Source organism: Pleuronectes platessa, chromosome 5 (assembly GCF_947347685.1).
Source record: "Pleuronectes platessa chromosome 5, fPlePla1.1, whole genome shotgun sequence".
In the NCBI taxonomy this organism is placed as follows: Eukaryota; Metazoa; Chordata; class Actinopteri; order Pleuronectiformes; family Pleuronectidae; genus Pleuronectes; species Pleuronectes platessa.
Window position 1 is genome coordinate 8,755,716 of NC_070630.1, and position 27,625 is coordinate 8,783,340.

At 44.0% G+C, this 27,625-nt stretch overlaps 1 protein-coding gene across 1 annotated transcript; it reads right to left on the reverse strand.

The window, feature by feature from the left end:
- Positions 1 to 906: 906 nt before the first annotated feature.
- On the reverse strand, positions 907 to 26,978 carry arhgap32a (Rho GTPase activating protein 32a). The gene is made up of 23 exons (XM_053423564.1): positions 26,672 to 26,978; positions 26,519 to 26,565; positions 18,807 to 18,920; positions 17,825 to 17,930; positions 16,125 to 16,216; positions 15,766 to 15,850; positions 11,745 to 11,831; positions 11,526 to 11,663; positions 11,330 to 11,422; positions 10,402 to 10,524; positions 10,142 to 10,219; positions 9,707 to 9,788; positions 9,447 to 9,596; positions 8,943 to 9,045; positions 7,908 to 8,052; positions 7,426 to 7,508; positions 6,893 to 7,000; positions 6,604 to 6,749; positions 6,287 to 6,500; positions 5,452 to 5,600; positions 5,205 to 5,279; positions 4,426 to 5,100; positions 907 to 3,772 (listed from the first exon to the last, which is right to left on the reverse strand). The coding sequence occupies exons 1-23, from the start codon at positions 26,753 to 26,755 to the stop codon at positions 1,572 to 1,574; spliced, it is 5,178 nt and encodes a 1,725-aa protein (XP_053279539.1). The 5' UTR covers positions 26,756 to 26,978; the 3' UTR covers positions 907 to 1,571.
- Positions 26,979 to 27,625: the final 647 nt, after the last annotated feature.

A 27,625-nucleotide genomic window follows, 5' to 3' on the forward strand; every position in this document is an offset into this window, starting at 1 on the left:
AGCTTCCCACTAGCAAAGGCTGAATTTCTGACCAATCATTGGCTGTCTAGTTGCATTGTGGGAAATGAGGCCCCAGCTACAAGCAGCCAGAGTGGGTTGGTTAATAGAAAGTAGATCGCAGGTTGGTTTGAATTGATTAATCTTTTTTTTTTTTAAGTAGAGCGACACAAGTTACGATGTTAGAGGGGTGTAATTACAATTTTAAGTTAGGGCCAGCAGTTCTATCCCAAACGTAACTGAAACATATCACAAAATATATATAAATAAACATATAAATCATTGGCCTTTCAAATAAGTTCATAATAATCATAACATATGGCTTTCTCTACGTGACACAAGCCATATTCTTATTAAATCGTTTTTAGCAGTAGGTAGTAGGTTCATAGTAGGTGTGATATTAAGAATGGATCAAAAGCTAATTTCATCCCAACTTCTTATGTAGATCTAAAATTCTCTCTTTAAAAAAAAACCATGACACAAGAGTTCGACAAACTATAATCACTGTCAATATATCTTTATTTCTTTTAAGACTCTCACTAAAATAACGCATTTGTAACATATCTTAACAGAATATCCTCTTCTACATGTTTGGATTTGAAATAGCAACTTTAATGGATAAAACAACATCAAAGTTCATGTAAAACACCACGTTGTTAAAAGTTCCCCTGAAAAGGGAAAATCATTTTTTTTGTGACAAAAACCACGTTGGCATACAAAATACACTTTTTCACCGAACCGAATGAGCGCAATTGGAATTATGTCGAGCGGATTCTGCCACGGTAGCTTTGACACGGAAATCATAGCACTCGCATTGTAATGCTGCGATCGCATCACACAATGTGGTGAAAGAAATATGTGAAAAGTTAGAAACCATGAGGTTATCATCCATTACCACCCCCCCCCCCCCCCCCGCCACCCCAAAAAGTGCTAATTCACTGATTATTCAGAGCAAGCCATTTCTTACAGAACAAAAATAGACTGTATATCGAGAGGCTTCATGTACACAACGTTAAGACAGCGTGTTTCATACACAGTTATCCTCCAAAGTGCTTGTTGACGTCTGAGCAGACTAGAATAGAAAACAAAATGTACAGTACATTGGCCACGTGTTAGCTGTGTGTTATTTCATACAAATATAATACATTTAAAATGAATGTTGCTTTAAACAAATTCCTATACGCACTTTAAAATCATAGCAATAAAACCTGTTACTTCAGCATGTTATTTAGACGTTAAATAAAATATATATAAGCCATCATTTTCTCAAGCATGCCCTCTCTTACTGTTATTTTTCAAAAATCTCTAAATATAAGACAAAAATCTGCGTACGATTTAATTTGTTCCCTTTTAAGTCTGCAAGAGCCGTTTGCAATAAATGAAACAACCAATGATGGCGACACTGCGGAACCCCAGCATCAGCAGCAGCAGCCTCACTGCACACTTCCTTTAGCAGCTTCCTGGAGGTTCAAACAAACACACTTTCAATGCAACAGTCTGTTGGTCTGGCAGAGGATTAAAGTGCGGTTCTCCTTTGGCCCCGAATTGATGGAGATTCCGATGAAAACCAGTGGTCAGAATCCCTCGTAGACCCCGGCCTCTGATCTCAGTGCAGCCTGACAAAAGCCCTCTTGACCCAGAGCCTTGGACAGCAGTCTGTGGCCGCGGGGGGACAAGCAGCCCTGGCCGGGCAAATATCCAGCCATGGCTTTACCAGATCTTGTGGGTTTAGGCCTGGGAGCTGCGTAATACTCCTTCATGTGGTCGTATTGTGTTGGCCTGACTTTAGTGCTCTGAGTCCTTCTGTTGAGCTGAGTGGAAAGAGATCCCGGATGTTCGGCATCCAGAGGGGATTTGGCGTGGTGGTGATAGTAGTGGCGATTTTCTCGGGTGCTCTGCGACCGCCCGGGTCTCCTGAGGATGCTGGGCTTCACAACCCCAGGGTAGTTGTTGGCAGCGTGGGTCATCATCGGTTGACCCTGGTCAGGACCTCGTGAGTGGCTTCTGTCTATGTGCTCCGTGTTCTTGAGGTGAGGACCGTCTCTTTCTGGGAGTGAGGGGACTTTACGAAGCGGTGGCTGACGCTGAGTTCGCCTTGATGGACCCACCTCTGCACCCGACTGCTGACCGCACGGCTGCCTGGTGGCCTCAGGGCCCGCGAGATGAGACCTCATGGATGTCGGAGATGTAGCATCATTTCCTGTCCTGTCGGCGGAGAGGAGGCAGGCGTTTCCAGGGTCGGACTTACTCCTTGTGTGCATTATGTCTCTGTTTATCGTGTCTGTCGGTGAGACAGGACTCTCATATGGAGACACGGCTGGAGACGTGTTCTTACGTTTGGATTGAATCTCCTGCTGGACCGGCTGATATACGACTCTCTCAAAAGCGCCTGCGTCTCTCGTCTCGTAAACGACCGTGTCCCTGCTCTCTATGTAGAGCTCCCTGTTCACGGGGGGGACACGGTGTGGAGAGTAGTTGTAGTAATCTTCTCTGCCGTTACGCTTGATATAAGAATGATTGTGTCGTGCACTGCTTTGCCGGTAGGGGTCTACATAATAGTGGGAACTATCCATTGGGTTCATATCGGAGAAGGCGGAGTAGCGGGGTTCAGCTCTTGTGTTGTCGAACTGCAGCCGAAGAGGGTGGATGCCGGTCTGGATCAGCCTCTGATAGGGCGCTTCTTGGCTCGTCTTCTGCTCGACGTAAAACAAGGTGTCCGGCGGCAGGACCTCCGTCCCTGCCAGCTCATAGTGACTAATCTGTGGGGCATGGAAGGATCGAGCCCTCCGGATGGCCGGATGCCCAACTACTCTTTCATCTGGCCTCTGCCATTGGTCCGGTTGCCTGTGGCAGCCCCCGATAAGGTGCTCGTCTCTGCGGTACCGTCTGTACTGAGGGGACAAAGGTTGCCTCAGACCTAAAGAGCTGTAGCGGCTTTCAGAGGATTGCCTGTACAGGCTTTTAGGTCCTAAAAGGTGACGTGGCAGGGCGTTGAGCCGAGGGCAGTGAGGTGCGGGCATTCGTCCTGCTTGTACTGGCCAATGAGGATGATGATGATGGTGAGGATGATTACTGTAGACATCATCAACCATGCCCAGTGGCCTGTCCTCATCTGGGCTGTAGCTGTGGGTTGAGGAGGGCTGTACCGGCCGGGGAAGGACCTGCTCGATGGAAGCAGGCATGGACGTCTCGGCCAGAACGGCACGGAAATTAAAGACGTTGGTAGAGTCTGTGTTCACGTACACGGGAGAAGTTGTGGGGCTCTGAGCCGAGCAGACAGGTTGAGTGGGTGTTGAAACACCAACGCTCTGATAGGTGGGCTCTGCTTGTCTGATATCTCGAAGCTGCTTCTCCTCCCTCCGGTCCCTCCTCTCTGCATTGCCTTCCTCCAGACTGCCTGACCCGAGCGGGCTCACATTAGGTGTGAAATTGCAGCCGCTTTCGGGTGGGAAATGGACAGGGTGAGGGCAGAAGCGGCTCTCCACTGGGCCGTGCACCGATGACTGCCAGTGGGAAACCGATGAGGAGACACGAGGGCCACAGTACTCGTCGGGGTACATGTTGAGATCGAGAACGGAGGGCCGGGGCGGTCTGTCCTGGGCGTGGCAGGCCTCATGTCTCTGGAGCGGGTACGATGGGAAGTTGTTTCGTCTTTGGGACACACTGCTCGCCTTCTGGGCAGATTCGGCCAGAGCCAGGGCCAACTTGCGGGCAGCACTCGTCGAGGGAGGGTGAGGAGGGAGAACAGACACTGAACTCATAAGTCTATCTGTTCCTGGGGAGGGATAAGACAAACAACGCTACAGTATGACAGGACAAACAAAGCTATGGTAAGACATGATGGGACAAGACACAGAAGCTTTCATAAGAAACTACAAAGTGCATTATTATATAAATAGATATTAGCTCTAAGAAGTAAATGTGACATGATATTAAAGGGATAGTTTGCCCTAAAAGGAAAATTCACTCTTTAACATCTCACCACTTTTCAGATGGAGGTGGTGGGGAAAGTGTTTGAGTCCACAAACACTTTAAGAATTTCAGGGGTAAACAGAGTTGCAGCCAAATCCAATACAATTTAAATAAATGCTTACGGATTCTTCAAACTTAAGAAAACAACAGAAGAAAACACAAAATGCCTCCATACTGCTCCGGGGGTGTCATCCAAGCCCCGACATTCACTTTCAACTCTACACGGCATCATTTACACAATGTTTTAAGTATAAATGGCAGTTTTTTTTACGTTTGAAGAATCTGTCACCCTTTACTTCAGTTGTATTGGATTTGTCTGCAATGCCTTTTACCCCTGAAAGTGTTTCGTGGACTCAAACACTTCAACTCAGCCCTCCATCCGCATAGTGGTGAGTAGATGATGAGTGACATTAAATAATTGGGTGAACTATCCCTTTAAAGAGGAGTGGGACTGACCTGGATCTGGCAGGTTCTGTGCAGATTGGCTGAGGTCGGTCAGGGCCGATGCCTGGCTGGCCGTGCTGAGCGGGCTGCAGTGAGGGTAGGAGACTCTCGGCTGCTTTCCGTCTGCCGAAGGAGCGCCACGTCTCAGCACCGGGGGGGAAGAGGAGGGGAGGGGTGGCAGGGAGGTGGCTGCGGTCCGAACGTCTGCCAGTGTCTTAAATGACTTCTTCCTGAGTTTAGGAGACAGCGGCTTGGAGGAAACATTCTTCCCACCTTTACCGAGAACCGGGCTAATATCCGGTGACTGAGAGCAGCTGATGTAGTTGTTGGGGGAAGAGATTGGCTCTGATTCACTGGAACAACCTGCGCTCTTCCTCTGTTTGTTTCCGTCCCTGTTGCGCTGCAGTCCAGGGGTCGCTGCGAGCTGACTGCACTGGAAAGACATGGGGTCAAAGTCCAGAGTATAGATGCCGGCATCCGGCGGAGACAGGTCGAGCTCGTCCTCCTGGGGTGGAGGTGAAAGGGACGCGGCGGTGTAGCCACGATCAGCACCATGATGACTCTCATTGAGAGGGTGGGTTTTGTTCTCATCTTTACTTCTAGGACGCCGTAGGTCATCGTTCCCCAGGGCAGAGAGGGCCTCGCTGGTCGAACGAGGTCTGAGGGGACGGTAACTTGGAGGTTCCCCTGGGATTTAAAAAAACAAACACATGTTCAGTATAGACTGAATCTTAACAAACAGATGAAATAATCCAAGCGCAGAGAATGATCTGAGTGAACAGTTACTGTACCTTCCACATTGTGCAAAGAGGTGAGAGATTCTTCACTCTTGGTCGAACGTAAAGTGCCGCCATCCCCTCGTCCGCCTGCAAGTGTTTCAACAACTTATTCATTCACGTTAAAAGCAAACATCACCTCTAAGAGAACTTGTCAACACAAATGGCCTAATTTAAGGAAGTTGACAAATTAATTGAGAAGGGCAGAAAATAAAAAAAAGCACAGGTTTTCTGGCGACTTTAACAGCAGCGGTGATCTGACCTGGCAGTGCAATGCTCTTTATCTCATTAGGCTCGCTGGGGTGTCGCTTCAGTTTACGTTTAGACAAAGAATGGGACTTGCCCAGGTGGAAAAAGGAGAGCCAGTTCCCCACAGGAGACTTCTTGGCCTTCGCAGGAGGAGGTCGCCTGCTGCTTCAACACAGAAACAAATCATCTTGGACACCTGTTGTCTCAGCTAACACAAGAACAAGTCAACGCACACCAGCAACAACAATGCAATTGTAACTATTATATCCGCCAAGAAGGTAATGTTTCCGACAGTGTTGATTTGTTGCATGGGATCTGCTGCATCGATTTCCATGAGATTTTGTGTCACATGAGCCGAGGAAACACCTCTAAAATGTAGGGTGGATCTGGATCAGAGGACAAATTATTTTACATTGCAAAACACATTTTCATTGATTTCCCATTGAACAAATCATGGATTTGGAGGAAACACATCTGACATAATTATTAATTAAACATTATTATATTCCAATCTGATTAATCATCTTGTCTTCAAGGATGTCTTGAAAAAAAGTGATTACATTTAGTCTAAGGTGACACAAGTACTGTTTGTTGCCTGACTAACAGATCACAAACAAATTAAGTGTCAAATTCTCACTTTTGATTAATTTCAGATGTACATTTTTGACATTTAAGACATTTTAGACATTTTAGAGATTAATTAAGATTTCAAACTTGATGTCCATCTATCCACTAATTTATCATCAACAATTTTTATGATTTATTGCTCACACTCAATCATGATGTTTGAATGGCTCAAATAACAAACAATGACATGTTGAGTTATACTAGGACAAACATAAATCTACCTCTCCATCGGGAGCTCGATGACCGTGTGGAACTTGCCCATCAGAGCTCCGGGTCCCTCCCCGACCTCGATGTAGTCGCTGTGGCTGAGGGAGGGGGTGGTGGCCGGGGAACCCAGCTGTGCCTGAGTACGAGCCTGGGCCTCCTCCAGAGAGAGCAGCTTTGTGGACGGGGAGCAGACCAGCAGGGACTTCGGTCTGGACATGGTGTTGTTACCTGGAGTGGGTGTGTTGGATTAAAGGCATTAGAGTTTCATACAACCCCTGGTTTGTTTTGTTTTCTGTTACTTCTTTTACTGGGGTAACTGGAGATGACCTACCAGTGCTTTCCCTTATGATGGCGTTGAGCTTCTGGCTGAAGAGCGCCTCCGTGTTGTTGAGGATGAACTCCACCACCACCGACTGGATACGCACCTCCATGAATGCCGCGGTGCCACTAAAACAGGCCGACTCGATCTGTTTGGACCTGAAACACCACAACCCATTTCACTCCTCTGCACCACTGAGACATGGCCCAGTTCACTGCCACAGAAAGCCTGACAGAGTGAAGCGGCAGTGCCAACAGGGCGATACGTGCAGATAGAGGATGATGAAGAGGGGGACAGTCACCTGAGGAGGTTAGGTGCCCAGACAATAGCCAGGTTTTTAGTGTGCATGCTAGTGATGGGGCTGAAGGTGGCCAGGCGGGACAGATGTCTCATGAGGAACTCCAGAGTCCTGTCGACAGAGAAATGCAACTATTTAAAATAAAAGTCACCTGTTCATTTCAAAATATTCAATTGTAGACGGTGGGAATGTCAAATTCTGGGTCGTAGGGGAAGGTCACCAACACAGCAAATCAGCAGCAGATAAAAACATAACTGATGAGTTCAGTGTATTCTGAAGGAGGAAGAATTAATGTCACATAGCAAGAACTTTGTTTAAAGTGTCGATGAAGAGCAGGACTGTTGTGTATCACGTTGTAGGTTGTGATAGTATATATTGGTTCTGATTTGGTGTCGTTTTGTGTGATTTTGTTGTGGTGGTGGTTTTAATTTTTATAGTTTTTTGTCTGTTCTTTTCTGACGCATCACTCCCTTTTCAAGAAATCAAACATTCCCCTACCAGGCCACCAGGCAGCAGCAGTGAGCATCAAACCTGACCTGTAATGTGGAGGAGGCAGCTGCTGGATGACATTGTGGATTTTGACCAGCCTCTCCTCGTCCGTGGCTGCAGACACGGCCTCCTGTGTCGACAGAGGACAAAAGAACACACATCACCGAGAGGCCGATTAACACAGCAGAGGGAGTCGTCTTAAAATTCCCGCTCTCTTTAGCTTTCTCCTTTATATTCACAGCAGCCAGTGTTTCAGCTTAATCTTCAATTTGGTTTCAGCATGCACATCCCCTGCTGTTCCTGGAAAGCTCAGTATAATGCAGTGACCTCATTCTGAGCAGTACTTCAAAAAGAGCCCAATTTCTTAAGTAATTTCTTTGTTTCTTTTTGTTATCACTAAGGAACCAGAAATTTGTGCTACAAAACTTTTTCTCTTCACATTGCTTAGCAGCGATGCCAGTTTCTATTCCTATGAATTCAAACCGATCTCCTTAAATCCATGCCCCAGTTTCCCTGCTCTGGTTCTTACTGAGAATCTCTCGTAGAGCTGGTAGGTGAGCAGCGGGTTGGGCAGCTCCCTGAAGTAGAGTTTGCAGAGGGAGCCCACAGAGTGGATGTCCTGCCTGAAGACCTCTCTGCTCAGGTCCGGGATCTGTTCAGAGTCAAACTCGTGCCTGGACGGAGACAGAGAGAAGAGGAATTTATAGACAACAGCGTGGGAAGTCGTCCCACCGCCCGTCTGTCAGCATGAACACTCGAGAAGAAGCTACTTTTGGTCATTTGCTTTGGGAATTCATGATTTATTTTGATCTGATATCTTCTCTTGTGCAAAGAAGACAGACCAATTTGTACATACAGATTTCCAACTCTGTCATTTCTAACAATATTCCTCCGTACTTGGTAAAGAAATGAATGTCCTTAATGTGTATAAACTGTGAGAAATATCAACATGTCACCAGATATTTTTCATTTTCTTTAAACAACACACCAGTCAAAACGTTTTTATATGTGAGCTTCTTTATAATTGGCTGTCAGCTCCACTTCAGACTGTGTCTCCTGTTTATGTAATGGGATCTGATGCGAGGATATTTCATTAATTCCACTAGGCGAGCATAAAAAAGTAATTTCAGCAATTCAACTCGCACAATGTGACACAAACTGCATTTGATGGATCTTATAGAGAAGTGTAACAACATCCATCACATTGATGATGAATCTATTTTTGCTTCGTATCAGTGCTTGTTAGTACATCATGTTAACCAGGGCTTCTTTAAGTTTAAACAAATCAAATAAAAGTTATTTAAAACCATAATGAATAATATTTCAAACATGTCAAGTACAATAGATATGAAGGATTATCTGAGTCCAATAATTATTTATACTCCCTCAAAGAAGGTGAAGCAGCCTCATAGAAAATAACCCTGGAAACACCACAGGCAGAGACAGCAAGTATATATTGTCTTTCCCAAAGATGAGACAAGTGCACTGAGATTCAATCTGACCAGGGTGTTTGAAGACGATCAGTTAATAATCACAACAGCAGAATAACAAAAGAGACACAAACCTCAGTTTCTGGATGTTGGAGGAGATCCCAGATAATCTGTAGATTCCGTCCACGACTCCATTTTTCTCTATGAAGTCAGCACAGCACTTAACGACCTGTGGGACTGAAGGACACAACAAAGAGTCATGAGAACTGTTTCTGTAAAGCACTAACACAGGGCTGTGTGAGCACTGTGCCACAATCAATTCAGGATTTATTTACACAAATTCCCTGTGGTTTAGTTTTAGTGAATCCAGTGAATCCAATAGCCCTGTTGCTGTAGATTCACACTACTGCACCAAATGTGCATTCATCTTTTTTTTAAATGACCCATTTATTGCAGTTTGAGGAACAGTTGTAAAGATGTGCAGGCGACATAAACTAGCCTCTGCATTCTTAATCCTGGCCTGTAGAGGCAGCAGATTCCCTGGAAAAATTCCTCATGAGGTATTTTCAACTTCTGAACTTTCAGCAGATAAGAACTCCTCAATGAAAGATAAGAATATGAAAGAAGGAACAATTTACCCTCATGTCCTGAGTTGTGGAGATGTTCCCCCAAGTCACAGCCGAACACGCGCTCCCTGAGGATCCCACGCTGCCGCAGCTTCTGTGGCGGCGGCCGGGACTTCATGAAAGACCTCAGGAACGTCACCAGCTTCCCGTGCTTCTTACACACTGATGAAGATGACACACATAACAGCCACTATAAATCAACCCGACCGTTATCCTAGCAGCGAGCGCTAGATAAGTCATCAGCAGCCGGACAGACGCACACTGAGGAGTACCTGGCTTCGGCACAGAGCTTTGAACACTGGGGGGCATCTTGTCATTTATCAGCTCGACACAGTCGCAGGGGAAGAAGCCGACCTGAGGAGAGAGGAGAGAGCGAGAGAGAGAGAGCGAGAGAGGGTGATACACATGTAGGTTCACAGAGCCAGTTGGGGCGTTCAGTGCTGCAGGAGACTCTTGTGGGGTGAAGGTACAGAAGTAGGTCAGTGAGCATCAGGGTACAAGTCGCCTCGGGCTGAAAATCCCCTGCTTAATATTCTTATTGGGCCAAACCTCCTCCGGTGCAGATTGTATTTGCCATGCTGATTTTTTGGAATATGTGGATTCAACAGGAACAAATGGGAAACCAGGCAGTCAGTATGTCTCTGTGTGAATTCTCTGGTCTCCAGCATGTCAGTGGATTGAAGCTGTGACTGCAGCAGATGGTTCACCTGAAAGCCGTGTTTCCCCCTCCACCAGCCTGTGTCTTCTTTAGGAGGCATGTCTATCACCGACACGATGTCCCCAACCTGCGTCACAGTGAGAACAGAGCGATCACAGCCGAGCACATTCAAAAATACATCACGATGGGGATCAGGAATACGCACGTGCAAAACCTCCACTGAAATATTAACGCTCACACATGAAAGAGCTGGCGACAGATAATAAAAAGGACTGATTGGTGATGAGCCACGTGTCTTTGAAGAGTTACCTCAAAGGTCAACTCGTCGCTGGCCTGGGCCGCGTAGCGTTTGGTGACGTGGGCGGCGGCGATGGCGGGGACATTGATGGAGGCCTCTTCAGTCACCAGCAGATGGTTTCCCTTGTTGTCAATCTGAAAACAAAGCGTTGCCTTTGAGGAAATGTCTTCAGCACAGTTTGATTACATGTCTGTCGAGCTTTGAAAGACTGGGATCAGGGAGAGGCTGCTAATCTAGTTTCATTCATCACATGGACATAATATTGATTTTCATCGCTAGGCAGATAATATGCAACTGGGAGTTCCCGTTAAACCTGAACCCAAAGATGTTTCCTTCAGTATTTCCTGCTTTGCTTAAAATTAATAATTGGACATCCCCAAAATTGTCAGCAGATGAAACTCAAAACATTGCAAAAGGGCCAGAGCAATCACTTTTATACTCATATATATACTTATACAGAATGCTGCTGCAGCGCATTTAACATGTTCTAAAAATTAGTTTCTACCATGAAGTGCTTTGTAACTTTATTTTGAAAGATGCTATGTAAACAAAGTAATTATTATGTTACTGTTTGGTCTTACCATTTTTTTTTTTTTATCATTTAATCAGCCTAGAGCATTACAACTAAGACAACTATATATTTATAACAATATGTGGTCGATTTAAAAGAAAATCTGTTTACACCAAAGAAGACACAAGTGTTTTTGAACCCACACCCACGTAGGTTAAAGAATTCAACAAATTAAAAACAACAGAAAACTCCCTTGAGAAAAACCTCCTAGTTCTAACTATTACATAAACTGTTCAAACAAGTCGAAACAAATTTGTCCTGAGCTAAATTTCTATTTGTTTTCCTCAGCTGAAAAAACCTCTGCATTAAAAAGGGTCAACTAAACAACGGGGTCTATTATCTGGAGAGTGAATAAGAAGAACTGATACCTCCATCCATGTTAACACCGGACCACAGTTGATCTTGTTGTCGGCGATGGCGGAGAAGCGGGACAGGTAGGTGGCCAACATATCTGTCACTGACTGAAGGGAAACAAAGATTTGTAATGTGACAACACAGAGAAGCAGATAATTTATAAGTTATAATACTTTATGTGTTAAGATCACAGATAAAGCCGTTCAGTACCTCAACAGAGTCCTTTGACGAGTCGTATCGTGGCAGCTCGGTGAGGTGGGAGTAGCGCCGGTCATAGATGCACAGATGTAAGTGTTTGTCCAGCACCCGGAAATCTTCGTAGGATCTCTTCACCAGCCAGTTTTTACCCTGACGGACAAAAGAGTTGAAACCACAGGAGACGATATCTGACAATCTGACCTGTTTCACGCATGCAGCACGTGATGGTACCTGGCAGGTGATCTGGACCAGTAAGACCAGCTCATTGGAGTCCGGACCAGCCTTCGGTCCTTCACTCTGCCCCTCGGCGAAGGCCAACTACCAAAGAGAAGAGCCAGTTAAAAAAGAAGGACAGAGGAGCTCATATTGAAACGGCCCCTATCTAAATAATGGATGCGAATAGTAAAACAGCCCTTTTTGTATGTGACCAGTGAAACAAGAAAAACCCTCATGTCCAACCCCATTTTGCCATTAAATAGTAAAACCTCTTTAGAGAATAGAAACCTTTAAACTCCAGCGACACTAGAACTCAGAGCGTGCATACTGTACCCTCTCTAGGAAACCACATTTGAAATGGATCTGCACCAACTTGCAGCCAAACGTTAATATCAGTCCCCTAAACATGCATGATTTTCTCCCATCAAGATCCATGAATTATTCTCTAAGAAATTAAGGAAAATGTTGAAAAATGCCCTATTTAATAAAGTGAATTTAATGGGTTCTTCCTTGGGACGTCCTCCACCCCTACAACAATATATCAGAGGAATCATTTGAGTAGTTTTTGCTTAATTCTGCTAACAACCAACCAACCAAAGCTAAAATGGAATCATAAACCTCCTTGGCAGTGTCAAAAATTGCTTGAGAAAAGGATGGGTGGACACTTTTAGAGAAATAGGATACATTTCTTATTTTGTAATGACCTCCTTTACATTTCCTGACAGATGTGTTAATGGATATGCCAGCATGATGAAGTTTTTGGGGTAAATAAGTATTTTTGCTCTGCTGCCAACACATTAGTGATTCATATTCTCACTTCTTCATAAATTCTGCTCCATGAAATGTATAATACATAAGCTGCTGAGATGTATGGGGGTGCTTGGAGGCGTCGGAGATACCACACAGGTTTCTTACTGGCCTCGCTGATATTCTATACACAGATCAAAGCCTGGCAGGAGTTTGGGAATACGTTGATCGACATTAGTGAAAAACGAGACTTCAAAGACCTGGAAGCAAAGTGAAGTTCTGGTTATTTATAACTTCAGCGCATCCACACCCACACACACACACAGACACACACACACACAGTTACACAACACACAGCGACCTAGTTACTGCTCAACGCTGATACACCAACACCAGACCCACAAAGAACCGCGGAGTGAGAATGTGCTGTTTGACTAAGTCGTGATGAAAGAGCTGGGATTTGTTGGCAGGAGCCGTCCAATCCGAACAGCTAAATTAAAGAACTGGGGGGGGGGGGGGTCAAGAGGCCAAAAGGATGATGGGAAGCAGGATCGCACAGAGAATTACGGATAAAGAAAAAGCTTCTTTTATTCAACTAACAAACGAAAAGAAAAAAAAGAGCCTGTTTCAATATGAAATGAAAAATCGTAGCATTTCCTTGATCATCACTTCCTCTGTGATGCTCACACCTCAAAGCCCCTCCCCCTCCACAACGTGCAGCCAAACCCCTGCACGCTGTACGGGACAAACATCTGCATCGAGTCATTTATTCATAAATATCTGCCACCAGGAGCTGGATATCAATACGTAATCACCCACACGTACTTGTTACCTGCCACTAAGGCATCTGGCATATCCATCCGCAGCTGGAGGACGTGGTTCTCTCTCTCTCTCTCTCTTTGTGTGCAGCTGCAGTCAGCTCCTCCAGCGAGACCAACCCCCGGCCGAGGGGCAGCCGGGTCTAAACGTCGCTCCTCGCTCGCCCTGTCTGTCGTCCCCTGTCTGTCGTCCCCTGTCTGCCGTCCCCTGTCTGTCGTCCCCTGTCTGTCGTCCCCTGTCTGCCGTCCCCTGTCTGCCGCCGCACCTTAAATGCTCATTGACGGGGGCTGTGGATCACCACGCTCTCACTGCGCTATTCAAAGCAGAAAATATGAGGAGAGGATGCTTCCCACTGTTCGTCTTACCCCCCTTCCTGCCTCCCTCGTTCCATCCCCCCTACCACCACCCCTCCTCCTCCCTCTCCTCCACTCTGCCGCCTCCCTCCCCCCACATCACCATCCTGCCCTCCCTCCCTCTCACTACTCCTTCCTCCTGTGGGAAAAGTGGGCTTGGCATTGAATGGGATCCAGACACACACACACACACACACACACACACACACAGATGCACAGGCTCATCCATCACTCCGGGGCAGAGAAGCTCGAGATAAATGGACGAGCCTTCTTCATTTCAAAACAATTCTCATTCATTCCACTCTCAAGGCGAGACTGGAGATAATCTGGAGAGGAATCAGCCGGGCTGCAGACAGAGACAGTCGGCTGTCCTTGTGCTGCTCTGTGTGCAGGATACATGAGACCTGATCAGTACCCTCCCTCCCTCCCTCCCTCCCTCCCTCTCTCCCAGCCTGCCGCCATGGTCTCCCAATGTGCAGACAGGCAAATGCATCATGGGAGATACCATTCAAGAGGACTAATCTCGCAAGATTCAAAAAACCAACAGACCCAAATAAGAATAAATTGCAGTGGCGTGTGCCTGCTCTGTGTCCGTGTGTGTGTGCACAGGCAGCGTGAACAGATTCCAGCATCAGTGACTCATATTTCTCTTCCAGCTCAGCTTTCCTTGTCCCTGTGGATCCTGTCAAGGTCACTGCAACTGATGCCCTGCTCTCACATCCCCTTCACACTGACGATGGAGCCACACAGGTTCTCACAACCGCAGCCGGACGTTTACCCAACAGGGTGAGCCCATCCTGGGGTTCAAGACCCATCCTGCCCGCTGCACTGTGGTCCATTTACTGGCACACGTGGGGGATGCAGCCCCCTCAGTGCACTGCTCCAGCTCTTCAGTGTTAAACTCTGCTGCACAGGCGGCTGCTGGTAATGGAGGGAGGAGTGCTGCACTCTGCTGGCGAGGAAACTGAACTGCAGCCGAGCCTAACCAGGCGGGTAAAAGCCACTTCCACACATGACTGAGCAACTAGTTTAACTTCACTGCTACTCATCACTAATGCAAATATGGACTCGGCTGATCATCTGTCATTGATAGATGAAAGTTTCAGTTTGAAATAAAATGGAGGACCAATTTCTAGGGTGACAATATTAACTTTTGCCAAGATTACGTTTCCACCCATGTTTTTCTGATGGTTGTTTGTAAGTTTACTTCAGTATTTGTTTGCGTGATCATGCAAAAGCCACAAAACGATTTCCACCAAACTAAAATGTGCAGATTAAGGGGCAGATTCATTGTTTAATCCTTTTTTCACTCCTGTCCTTTTGTTTGTTGGTTGGTTTGCATGTTTATTTGTTTGTAAGCAAGATGACGCAAACACTACCTGATGGATTACCATGAAACTTGGTGTCAGGATGCTGTGTGGTTCAGGGAAGAACCCGTTAAATTGAGATACAAATCCTGAACAGGACTCGTATCCGATAATGATAAATTGATCTTGATGGAAAAAAATCTGGCATTTTTATTGAGCTGATATTTATGAGTGTGTTCAATTAAGTGCAGCTTGCTTGTATTTAAGGGGACTGTAGGGCCTAGGTGGAGGTTTGTGCCCTAAAGAGTTTTTATTTTTTATTTTTGTTAACTATGCTATATGAAAAATAAGTAATTTAGATCATCAGAACATCAGAAAGTGTATTCTCTTGTGGGTTCTTTCAGATTTAGAATGAGTCACCTCAACTTCAATTTCTAGGTAGACTCAGCTGTTTTTTCCAGGAAACTACCACTAGGTCTGATTTAGTCTCTGGCTGATATCATCAATGATAAAAAAAAAGCTTGTTTTCAGTTTTACAGAGGTTCGATCGATGGGACGTTAATATACTGTAATACAGACCTGTTCTAATAAAGCAACACACTGATAGTACTCTATGAAAAGGAAGGATAATGGACAATTTAAGGTGGGACTCTCTAGAAAAGTCAAGGACATTTACCCAGTTGCCACTTTGCATTTCCAGAGTCACGTGTTTTTGGAGTTCACCAGACTGGCGGCTGAACTAGAGCCTAAGTCACAATCTCGAAACTCAGAAAACACTCTGCTGCAGTGTAAGTTTTAAGGTTTTCTCACCTGAACGTTGCCAAAGTCAACAGTCTCATAGTGGAAATGGGCGCACTCCTCCAACCTGGGGAAGTGACCTTTGGGGAACGTCAGCCTAGATAACACACAGCACAACAGCAGCACATCAGTATTCAACACAATGTCACGGTGATGGAGAGAGTAAGGAGACATGAATGAGAGCAAGAGAGGGGAAAGGGGGAGGGAGAGATTGGTCCTGTGTGTGTGAGAGCTGTGTTAGCGCCGCAGCTGGCTGACTCTGTCTGTGCGAGTCGCGCCCATCGTTTTATAGGTCCTCATTTCACTGGCCTGGATAAGAGCCCTGGTTTACAGCCCATAATAGCAGCACCACTGTCACAGGGAGCACCTACTTCTTCATGTTCTTGACCTTCATGCTGGCCGTGCTGACGCAGGAGCGCAGGAGCGGCTCGGCTGGAGGCTCCGAGATATCATCGCTCCCCACCTGCAAGACGGGGAGAGAGAGAGAGAGAGCAAACATCACTAAGTGTCACAGGGCAACTGTGGAGGCAGAGATTACATGTTAGAATAACTGTGTTGATCATTAAACCATGACTGTGCAGCGAAAGAGACAAGAAGCAAACGTCTGGTGTCTCAGTAAAGTTGTGTGTTTGACACCTTAGTAGATAATAACAGACAATGGGTTATATTGCCCTAATGTTATTACAAGTTAATAATATTATGTTATGCTGTGTGTTCCTATATTAAGATGTAATTCAATGCTAATTCATACTAGCTCTTTACACACAATGATGTTATCTGATTTATGGGAGGTGCTGATTTTACGGTTTGATTGTTCCCACTTATTTACCTGGTGATTAAGACACTCCTGAATGCATATTGAATTAAATTACTGATTTATGTCATTATTTGCTATTACACGTAATGGAAAATATTGTTTGGAATTCAGTAATGACATACATTTTTTGATTGTACTACATTACAGCACGCTATATTGACATATCTACATTTGTTTCAGAAAAATGAACTTGAATTCCATTTATTGCAAACTTTCCCGAAATGATTAAGCAGCCACTTCTACTTTTCTCCTTAATTAAAATTTCTTGTCCTAAAAGGGTAGAACATCATAAATCTGACACATTAATGCAGCGAGGCTAAAACACACCAATATTTCAGATTGATAACTAATCAATCTTGCTATTAAAACTAAAACGTTTAAAATGTCTATAAAAACACTGCACTTGGGCAACTATTTTGTTGATATACGATGATTATGTTTTTCTCAAATTATCCTAATGTTGTTATACTATCCTATGTTAAAGCATGACACATTTAAGCTAGTTTTATATAATGTAATGCTGCTGGAAAATTATATAATCCTTTGTCATGTTAAGTTTATAAGCTTATTTTCTGGCAATATGATTTCTTATCTGTCATTACAATGTTATGCTAATATTATGTTATTCTATTATGTAACTATAATGTTTTAGCTTTGTTAAGCTAATATAGGTGTTTCTATACTGCAAAGTTTGTTTTGTTTAAGAGAAAGTTCATACTATGCAAAGTGAGAGTTAAGTGAAGGGAAATTAGTCAAATCATTGTTTGATAAAAAATATGTAAAAATGAAGCCTCTTCTTTTTGTATTATCATTAATATCAGTATTGTTCGTATCTGTTTACATCTCATCAGATACTTTGTGGTGATGTGACGGGTCTGCAGGATGATGTACAATATGACATTTAAATTAAAAAAGCTTATTAAAGAGAAGAGCATGTGTACAAATGTACCGTACCTCACATTAAACAACAGGAGGTCAGGTCCTGTTCACTTCAGTTTTCAGACACAGCATCTCACTCAGGTGAGATGTCCTCAAATCCAAATTTACACCCGTCCACACTTTCCTCACTGTGAGTAATGACTCTTGTGACTGCCTCGTGACTTTAGTGACATCACATTCTGTGACCTCATCGTGTGAATCATAACTAATGCATCCTCGTGGAAGAAAGATGACATGTCCATCGGTGTATGTATTTTTTTTTCTGTAGGTCATGAGTCAGAGTGTGTGGGTGTGTGTGTGTGTGTGTGTGTGTACCATGGCAGTGGATGTCTCCTGTGGCTGTTTCTTCTCTGGAGGATTGTTGTCGCTGGGTTGAGGTAAGGCGTCGTCGTTGTCTACGTCAGCTGATGGTTGCACATCTCTGCAGAGGGACACAGGTCAGGAATCAAATAAAAGAAATGACATGTCCACATCTATGTATTGAGAGGTTTTAAAAAAGCCTTGTAGTTTGTCTGAAAACACACCAGGGGGAGCAGCTGAGGGGGATGAATTCACTAAACGTAGCTTGAGAAATCATGACATTGTAACAGCAAGACCCAGAAAACATGTTATACTTATACTGTGGTGTTTGAGTCTGTGGCATCACCAGTAACATATAAGAGTATAATCCTCTGTACCAATCATGTCCAGATGGGAATAAAATGCAGTGAATTCATCTTGGGTAAGTCTGCAAAATGGTTGCATCTTCCGTGAGGTCAACAAAAAGCCACGGCGCCTTTTGTGTGCGCTCAGGAAAAGCAAAGCTCGTCTATTCAGATAATCATAAAGGGAATCCACCCACGAGGGAGCGCTTCACAAAAAACCTCCACTTGAAATGTGACTCAATGTACACAGGAGTGGAGGGTGAGGTCCAATCAGGTCAACGTTTATGAGCGACACAGAGAGGAGAGAGACAGGCCTCGGATTTTATCAGCGAGATTCAGCGTGATGAGATCAGGACGACACAGAGAGACAGTCATCTGTGACACATGTGAATTCACAGGAAACTGAATGAGCTTCGACCTGAGGGAGGTTTACAGTTGTCCTTTATGTCTCTGAGAACAGGGTCATATCTTAACCCTGAATATTACATCACTCGTGTCTTTTTATTCATGTAGCATCTCATTCACACATGCATATAAATGACCAGGCAGGCGGGCACGCAGCACTTACACATACATCTCATCGTGTGCACGTGTACCCGTTTACATAATTCACATCAGCTGACACAAAGCGAGGGAAAAAGAGAGTAGCTCACCCCTCAAGGACGTCACCACTTCCTGGTTCTCCCCGGGGTCCTGAAGCAGCATTCTCAATCACCGCGGCAACCACACATCCAGCCTCCATGATGCCGCCCTGCTGCAACCGCCCGCTGTAGAGAAACGTGAGTGGGAGGGAAACAGGGAGTCAGTGCGAGGGAAAGGGAGGTGGGTTGGTATAAGAGGACAAGATGGGAGGATGTAGGATGAAGCCGCCCGACGTTAACCCTCATGAGGCTGCATCGTGCGCGACTCAAGGCTAGGATCCTCGGAGCCCAGACTGTAACGTGCGATGACATCATGCTACAGTGAGGGGGCTGCTTCAGGGATAACGCACGTCAGGCTGCAAATTCATGGGATGTTTTCATGAGAATATCAGATTCTTTCTATCACAGCCCCACTGCCATGTTTTATCTTTAACACGTTCGTATCCTCCTCAAAGGAAAAGTCAAGACTGGCCCAGGAGCTTCAGTGCGTGTCTCTGGATTAAAATAGCTGTAATAATTGTTGTATTTGCTTTTAACGCTCATTAATATTTATCTTTTTAATGTTTCCACACTGTACACACTCTTAGTATAAATGGTCTGACCAGTGTTTTAATAATAGTTCATCCCTAAATGAAATTCAACTCCCATCATGTCAGGCAAAACCACATTGTTCATATGTTGTATAACAAACACGTGAATTAGCATTTATTGGTCCATACTAGCAATCCTGCCATGTTCATGCACCCTGGCATATTTTCAAAGCTTTTGGATCTATATCGGTTAAAAGGACACAAAAAAACAAGGTTAACAACCGGCTTTACATAATTTATTAATTTTAAATTCGGGCAGTTCAAATATAATAACAGCTAACATGGATTCTGCTTTATTACTTAATCGTTTGGAACACAGTCGCAGTTAAAACATGCTAACACATCACCAGTGTACCATCCTTGCATGGCGCACATTTCTAAATAATGTTGTGTTGAATCAAATTGCTTCAAATTAGGTGGATCATATCTGATCCATGAAGAGACTGATACCGGGACAGCCCCTATTTCTCACCTTCTACCAGATTACATACACACTACTACTCTTCTCTTTATGTACTGTAAACAAAGAGGAGAAATGTCCTGATGGAGTGAAACTAGATTCTCCACAATGCTCCTCCATAGTCTTCCCATAATTAGCGTCCAAACGTATGTGGGTGCTTAGCGATAGACAATGACCTCAGGGCATGTGGGCACAGAGAAGAGGCCCGGCTCAAACCTCAGAGGTCCAGCTACAGCACTAAAAATACACGTCCAACATGGAGGCGGTTTAACCTGTTCCCTCCCTTGAGCAGGTCTGCTGAGCAACACAGACGTGATGGGAGTTACGAGTAGATTCATCAGCACCAAGCGCTGCTGTAGTAGCAGTTTCCCACCAGCCCCTCTGGCATTGAGCCTCATGGAGTTGCTGTTGACTGACTTCCACAAAGCCCCCTGACTCAGCAGAATGTGAGCAGGCAGACAGGAATACACGCCGGATCGGACTCCACTCTATCCCCATCTCGTACTGTATCTCCTCTCTAATAGACACCACAACCTTGCGAGAGGAGAGCAAGTGCATTACACAGAGAGCTAATTAATTGCCTGTTCAGAAAGTGCTGTTGTATAGGGGAAAACATTGTTATATGTTAAATGAAGAATAATATTTTATTTATATTGCAATTTTAGAAAAATACCCAGTTACAAACTGCTTAAAAGGTAATATACAAATATAAAAAAAGTCACATTCAAAATAAAAGTTATACCAATGTATATACATACATATTAACAGACATGGAAATACACAACCAAAATAAAGAAAATGCAAGGCAAACAGAATATTTATATAAAGACTAAGATATAGCAATTAGTAACAGGAGGATTTTAAAGAAACAGCGTTGAAGCGAAGAATGTTCTAAATGTTTGAAGCTACAACCTTAGAAGGGTGGTCACCTCTAGATTTAATATTGGATTGGGGAACAAATAAAATTCCAAGACGAGAAGATTACAGAGGCCAACAACTACAATAAGGGGCTCGACAGCTCTGATATATAAGACCAGGCCAGATCATGCAGGGATGTGTATGTAATTTATATAGTTTTATAGGCCATAGTTTATTTGAGCAGAAACCAATGAAGGGGGCCAATAATTTGGGTGATGTACGATTTACAACTACTTTCAGTTAATAGTCTAGCTGCTTAAAATGCTATATAATCGTTTACATGTGTAGGAGGTGAGATTTTATTTGAGCGATCTGCAACAATTCCTGTAACGGAATTCAGACGGTTGTTAAGGGTGGTAAGGTTTTTGGAGTTTGTTGGGTTTAACCGAGAAGTAAAGCTGCATGTCATCAGGACAGAAACTATATGAGATACTGGATGAGTTAAGCAATGGGTCAAAGTATGCATGTGAAAATGAGACGAGAGAAAAGGAATTCTTCATAATATAATTACTGTCTCTTTGTATGGCTCAAATATGGTGATTATCATTGCTACATGTGTAATATTTTGACTATGTGGTGATAGCGGAGGACAGATATTTCCTGTGGCTGCATGCGATGATAAAAAACGTGGCATGGTACACAGTACAATGGCCAACCTTGCTGATTGTACCACATCAGACAGCGAGTCTTTTCAAGTGTAGGAACATGTTGTACTTCAAATTGCAGAGGAGGCTGAACTAGCTGTGAGCTTTAGAGCTGCCTGCCTGGCAAAGAAGTCATGGTCTTTTGTTTCTATCTGAAAGACCTTGCAGGAGATGAACTGAATACAGCAGAGAGGAAAATATACAAGCACTCCTCGGTCTTATGAACACAGGAGCACGTGAACATTTTTGAATGTTTGGAGTATTTTGGAAATGCGATTGTCACAATTGTAAAGGAAGTCAGTTTTAGGAGGTGCTCTCACTCTGTATGTCGGTGACATGATCTAAGGCAGAGGTGAAGGGGTGGCGTATGATGACTTTGTTCAGAATTATAGGCAAGAAACAACAAAAGTAGTTTGAACCAAGTAACAAAACATCTCTGACAGTGGTTTAAATTTAGAAGCCCTGGAACCAACACTGCACACGGCAGGAAATCGTCTTTTCCACTAACTCTCTATCAGTCATATCCAAAGTATTAATCTGAACTATTCCAAATGCAGGGATAGGAAAGATGACTACCTGTCACACTTAAAACGCGGATACGTTATTCTGATGTCAGGAGCCTGGAGCAGCACAGAAAGATGTCGCCCTGCTATCTTATGACCTACATGGCATTTTCAAGAAAAAATAGGGCAGCCTACACAATCTTGCACACACTGTTTATGAATCCACTTATCAGCAACTGTGTTGACAGGAAGCATGGCTGCCTACATATTTGTAGCAAAAAACACACAGCAGATGTGTCGAAGTGAGTCAAAAATGAGAGGAGGGAGGAAGTACGGCTGAAGAAGAGGGACTATGGAAACTTTCATTTCACCTTTTTCTTCATTAGGGTTTGACAACACAGACTCCAACAAAACACAATTACATGCAACTGGCCCAAAGCAATTGCAATTATATCAAAAGGCTTCTGGTAAACTGTTTAAGATTGACTGCAACCTCTATAAACAGATAATGCATGTTAATATGCAAAATCTGTAGGCAAGGGACCATATTTGGGGGATAGATGGTCTTTTGGTTTTAACAGGCTTTAGTTGCCCGCAAGTAAACAGTGCATGTGAGGAGCAAAAGAGGCTAAACACATTGACCAAAATGATTCTGCTTTCGGCTTTTTCATTTATATGCATCCATGGGCAGATAGCTGTTAATAGAGATTAGTCAAAATGTCGTGTGGATCTAAAACGCCAACAGAAAGTATCGCTCTTCGTGTTTATGTGGAGTAACATTAAACTTGTGTTGAGTCTGTGGACATTAAACAGTGTACGGCCAATGAAAGATGGAGTCTTGGTCCAGATAACCACTGTCTACGCGGGAAGCCCCAAAATGTTGGCTTAAGCCCTGAGAGGCTAATTCATCGTGAGAGGATAGCCTATGAGCTACTAGATTGGGTGGATTGTATTGTATTAGGCCTTTTCTCAAAGCAGAGGTCCTTTGCTTATTTATGTTGACCAGCTAGTGGCTTTGTGTGAGTCATTTGCAGCGTGGGTAGTGTATAGTTGGTTATTAGCCCTGCTTTAGCTGGAACTATGCAGATTTGAGCAGTTAGACTGAGCCAAAAAGAGCTGCGCAGCTGCGACGAAATGCAAAGTCGGTCAAAAATCCTTTGTGGGTTCATCTTTACGAGCCCTGCGTCTCCCCTTTCACATATAAATAGCCATATGATCTATAGTTAAACTATAAATATTGATTAGTGCAGCTCTAACCGGACAATATCTTAATTTTGCTGCACGTCCCCAAGAAGAGGAAAGTTGGTTTTCATGCTCTCCTTCTTAGCTCGGGAATGGAGACAACACAAGCAGAGACGCAGTAGAGAAAGGCCTGCGGTTGCCATGGCAGCAGGTCTCCCGTCCATCGTGACTGGATGCTCCTCCAGACTGAGGATGAGGCAACGCGAGCGCGAGGAGGGAAACGAAACTGAAGAGGAACCTTTGACCAAGAGCTTTGACAGATCATCACCATCAATCTGCCTGAGGCGGTGACGCAGGATTCAGACACCTGCTGCCGTCTGAGCCCGAGTCACAACCCAAAAACATTCCTAAAATCAACCATCTGTACTGAAGCTTGGTCACTTCCAGAGGGAGGAGGAGTTGTGTGTATGTGGGTGTGAGTGTGTGTGTGTGTGTGTGTGTGTGTGTGTGTGTGTGTGATGGGGGGGGGGGGGGGGGGGGGGGGCATATGATCCTCTAATCTTCTTGAAATGTACCAGAGTGAGATTAACTTTTATTTCATCTGAGTCAGTGTCAACGCTCAATCTTTGTCCTGCAGCACTCAGAATCACTGTGATCCCAAATGAAGGGCAAAGAGCAGGGTGAACAGCAGGCCGATTAAGTTGTTGACAACAAAGACCCAAATATTTAATCAACAAGCTGGTCTGTCACCAAGGAAGACAACGTAGAGCTCACATTTCTTAAGTATAGGCCTAAATTTGCTACACCTCTAAAGCAACTGATGATGTGAAAAGAAAGTGTAATGTTGATTTCCTGATACAAATACTTTGGGATAATGACAGTAGAGTTGGAGGATATACTCAGGCTACTCTGCTACTGGCTCACTTACTCAATACTGAGTGTCACACAGATTCCCACACAGTAATATGAGATCACGGTTTATGAATGCAATCCAATACAACATCCCTGCAACAGTTACTACCTTTGTGATGCTTATGTTCAGCTATGTCTGAGTTGGCTCAACTCTCTGGTGATTATTTCTGAGGCAGGGGATTGTGGTGAGGCAGTTACAACATGTAGCTATTATTTCATCCTTACACGGATTCTTATTAGTATCTATTGTGGCTGTAGGCTTCACAATAAAATGTAGGGCTCTCGATCAGTTGAATATCTGACAATGTCCTAAAGCTTAAGTCAATGTCATGGCTTGTCAAAAAAAGAAAGAACCAAAAGTATTTAGATCTGTATTACAAAGGGCAAAGAAAACTGCCATTGGTGTAACTGGACAATTAGAATTTGGGGAATTTTTCGCTATACAAAAGACAGAAATAATAACACATTTCCCTCGGGATTAATAAAGTATCCATCTATCTATCTATCTTTTTAAATTTCCTTTCTTTTCTGACGATCCCGATCAATTAATCTTTTAAGCTCATTAAGATATAACAATCTAGCTTTTATTGTGCCATCAACCCACTAATGTGTTTGTATATCTTTCCCCACGAAAGGCTTAATAAACTGTTGATAATGACAGTTGACAATTTACATTTTTATTTAAAATGTTTCTGTAGATTATTTCCCTGATTCATTGATTATTGATTCATCCTAGAAATATAGAATGTAGGACAAACACCCCAAGCCCTTTCCTAAAGCAAAAGATAGCAAAAAAAAAAATTGCTATAACTTATCTTTTTGAGGTAAATACTGATTTAACAATGTAATTACTAATTCAAAAAATTACACCTTCAGCATTGGTTTAGTTTTCACTGTGCAATTCTCTCTGCCCCCGGAGGAACCAAATTGCAGGGAAATGAAGGCTCAACGTACGGCACAAAGAAAAATGCATCGGTCACTGTGCACCCAAACTGAGAGAGGATAGCATTTAGCTTTCCCTGCTAGCTAACATTAGCTTGACCCAGGTAACAGGAATTGTGGACACTGGAACAACCAGAGGAACCGTGGAGACTTCAATCGTTACTGATTTATTTTTATGTCTAACTGCTAAACAATCATTTCTTTCTAGTATTAAATACGTTACGTTTACCTTTCATTTAGCAAGACACCTTCCAACAAGTGGATTGGAATGTTTGCTTAAGAATGACCTGAATGAGTACTTGATTATCAGTTATAGTTTCCAATTCAGTTCGTCAAGTGGTTTCAATGATATATCAAATCATTGTTTGAATAAAATACCCAACATATAATTTTGGCCCCACACTAATGGAACCCAACTTACAGGCTCAGAGAGTTTCATGAACAGTTCTTATATTTGCTCAAAGTAGACAATATAAATTAAAACCTTTAAAGAATATATTACATTTAAATAAGCCTCACAATTGTAGCACTTGTTGCAGAGCCATTGTACAGTACTGTACAGCAATACATGCAATACTGTACATCCAATACTGTTGTTGTACAGTATTGCATTACATCATACAGGTCTACCCATAAACATGTTCCCACCCACTACAAATTCAGTGACTCCTAGAAAAAAAAGACACAGAAATGCTCCTGACAGAAAAATAGTGTTGTCATAAGCTGTGGTGCAAACAGACACACAGCACCTGCTCCTCTACAGCTGACACAACCTGAGCCCGGTCACACTTGGATAAAGTTTACCACCGCTGTACTCTGACCTGTTGGGCCTGACAGATCACCAGGCAGCTGTAAACAGACACTCACCCACCTGTGTTTCCACTCTTGTGCGGACTTAGTGTTCCCCAGCACCTTACCCCCTCAAATGAACCTTCACAACTAAATGCATGTAACACAACACTGATCCAAACCTAAATCTGACCTGGACATTAAAACAACCAGTTGAGGTTGTGGGGACCAACATGTCCTCACTCTGTAGGATCTAAACCTATGGTCCCCACCAAGGTGGAGGTACATACACACACACACACTTCCCCATGACTTCAGAAGATATTACATTGGTGTCTTCGAGACTTACTCTAACCTTAAACATAGTTACTACTTTCCTTAACCTGACCTTAACTTAACATAAACCTAGCTTTAACCGAAACCTAACCCTTGCTCTAACCTCAGGCTAAATCTATGCAAAACCTAAACCTAACCTAAACCAAACCAGACCCTACCCTTAACATACACCTAACGTACCATTAAACCAAACCAGACCCTACCCTCAACATACACCTAACCTTAACATAAACCAAACCAGACCCTATCATTAACATACACCTAAACCCAACATTAAACCAAACTAGACCCTACCCTTAACATACACCCAACCTTGACTTAAACCAAACCAGACCCTGCCCTAAATCTACAACCAAACCTAACCTTAAACCAAACCAGACCCTATAGCTATACCTAAACCTGAACCAAACCTCAAAACATGTCTTCACATTAAAATGTAATGATTTACCTTATGTGGACTCCCACAGATTTAGGTCCCCACAACATGCCTAATACCTGGACGACACACACACACACACACACACACATTCTTAGATTGAAACGCATGTATATTGCAGATGTACAGTGACAGTCAGACACCAGGCTCACGCACGCAGCCTACCTGTAACCGCGCACGTAGCTCCACTGTGCCTCCTCTATGCTGCTTAGCGCTCAGCTCCTCGATCCGGGAACATGTTGTCAGCATCGCACAATCTCTGGACTGGACACACGCACCCCCCACACACACACCCACGGACACACACACGCAGTCAGGCTACAGCTGATCCGCGGAGGTCTTCACCATGAAAACTGGACACGGCTGAGACATGGTTGAGGAAGCGTGGGAGAACAGAGACCGACTCACCACCTCCCTCTTTCTCTCTCTCTCTCTCTCCCTCCCTCTCTCTGTCTCTGTGTGTGTGTGTGTGTGTGTGACTGCTGGGAGTCTGCACCCACCATCGGCAGCGCGCATATCTGCTGTCGTGCCCGCGCCTCGGATGATAGGGGGCTGCTGCAGCTCGTTTTTTCTCTGAGGTCCGGGACCTGAACATAATGTGGGAGTGGGAGTGTGCATGGACCCCCTGTTTGATAATACCAGCCCGAGGAGCCCCCAGCTGGCGTGTGTAGTGTGGTGTTAGGTAATGCTTGGTACTGGAATTACATAAGCAAGTGGAGTAGGTGGGGTGGCAACAGTGAGAGGAGTGAGTACTGGTGTGCGTGTGTGTGTGTGTGTGCAACTCATCCAAATACATCAGCTCATTGTGTGTGTCCACTGAGGAAGATAATCAGCCCTTCTGCTTCCTCTCTCTGCAGGAGGACACACTGAGGCCCTGTTTGACTTGTATCAGCCATGTTTGTGTCTCTATCAGCTAAGCACTGAGATTTTATGTCTTTTATAATGCAAAAAATACCAAACATTTAGAGAAGCTTCAGTTCGACATATACTCATATCAGTGTTGGGATATAAATTCACTCCAGCACTGCTTTTAAGCTCAAATATGATATAAAATATTTATTTTACCAGCATATGATTATTGCTGTTATAGATTAAATTACCCAACAGTCTCTTATATAA

Coding starts and splice junctions, on each gene's coding strand:
- arhgap32a (XM_053423564.1), bottom strand. CDS start 26,755: ATGCTGACAACATGTTCCCGGATCGAGGAGCTGAGCGCTAAGCAGCAT. Junction 16,217..17,824: donor AGGAGACATCCACTGCCATG/GTACACACACAC, acceptor CCCGTCTTGCAG/GTGGGGAGCGATGATATCTC. Junction 9,789..10,141: donor GGGGGAAACACGGCTTTCAG/GTGAACCATCTG, acceptor CTCTCTCCTCAG/GTCGGCTTCTTCCCCTGCGA.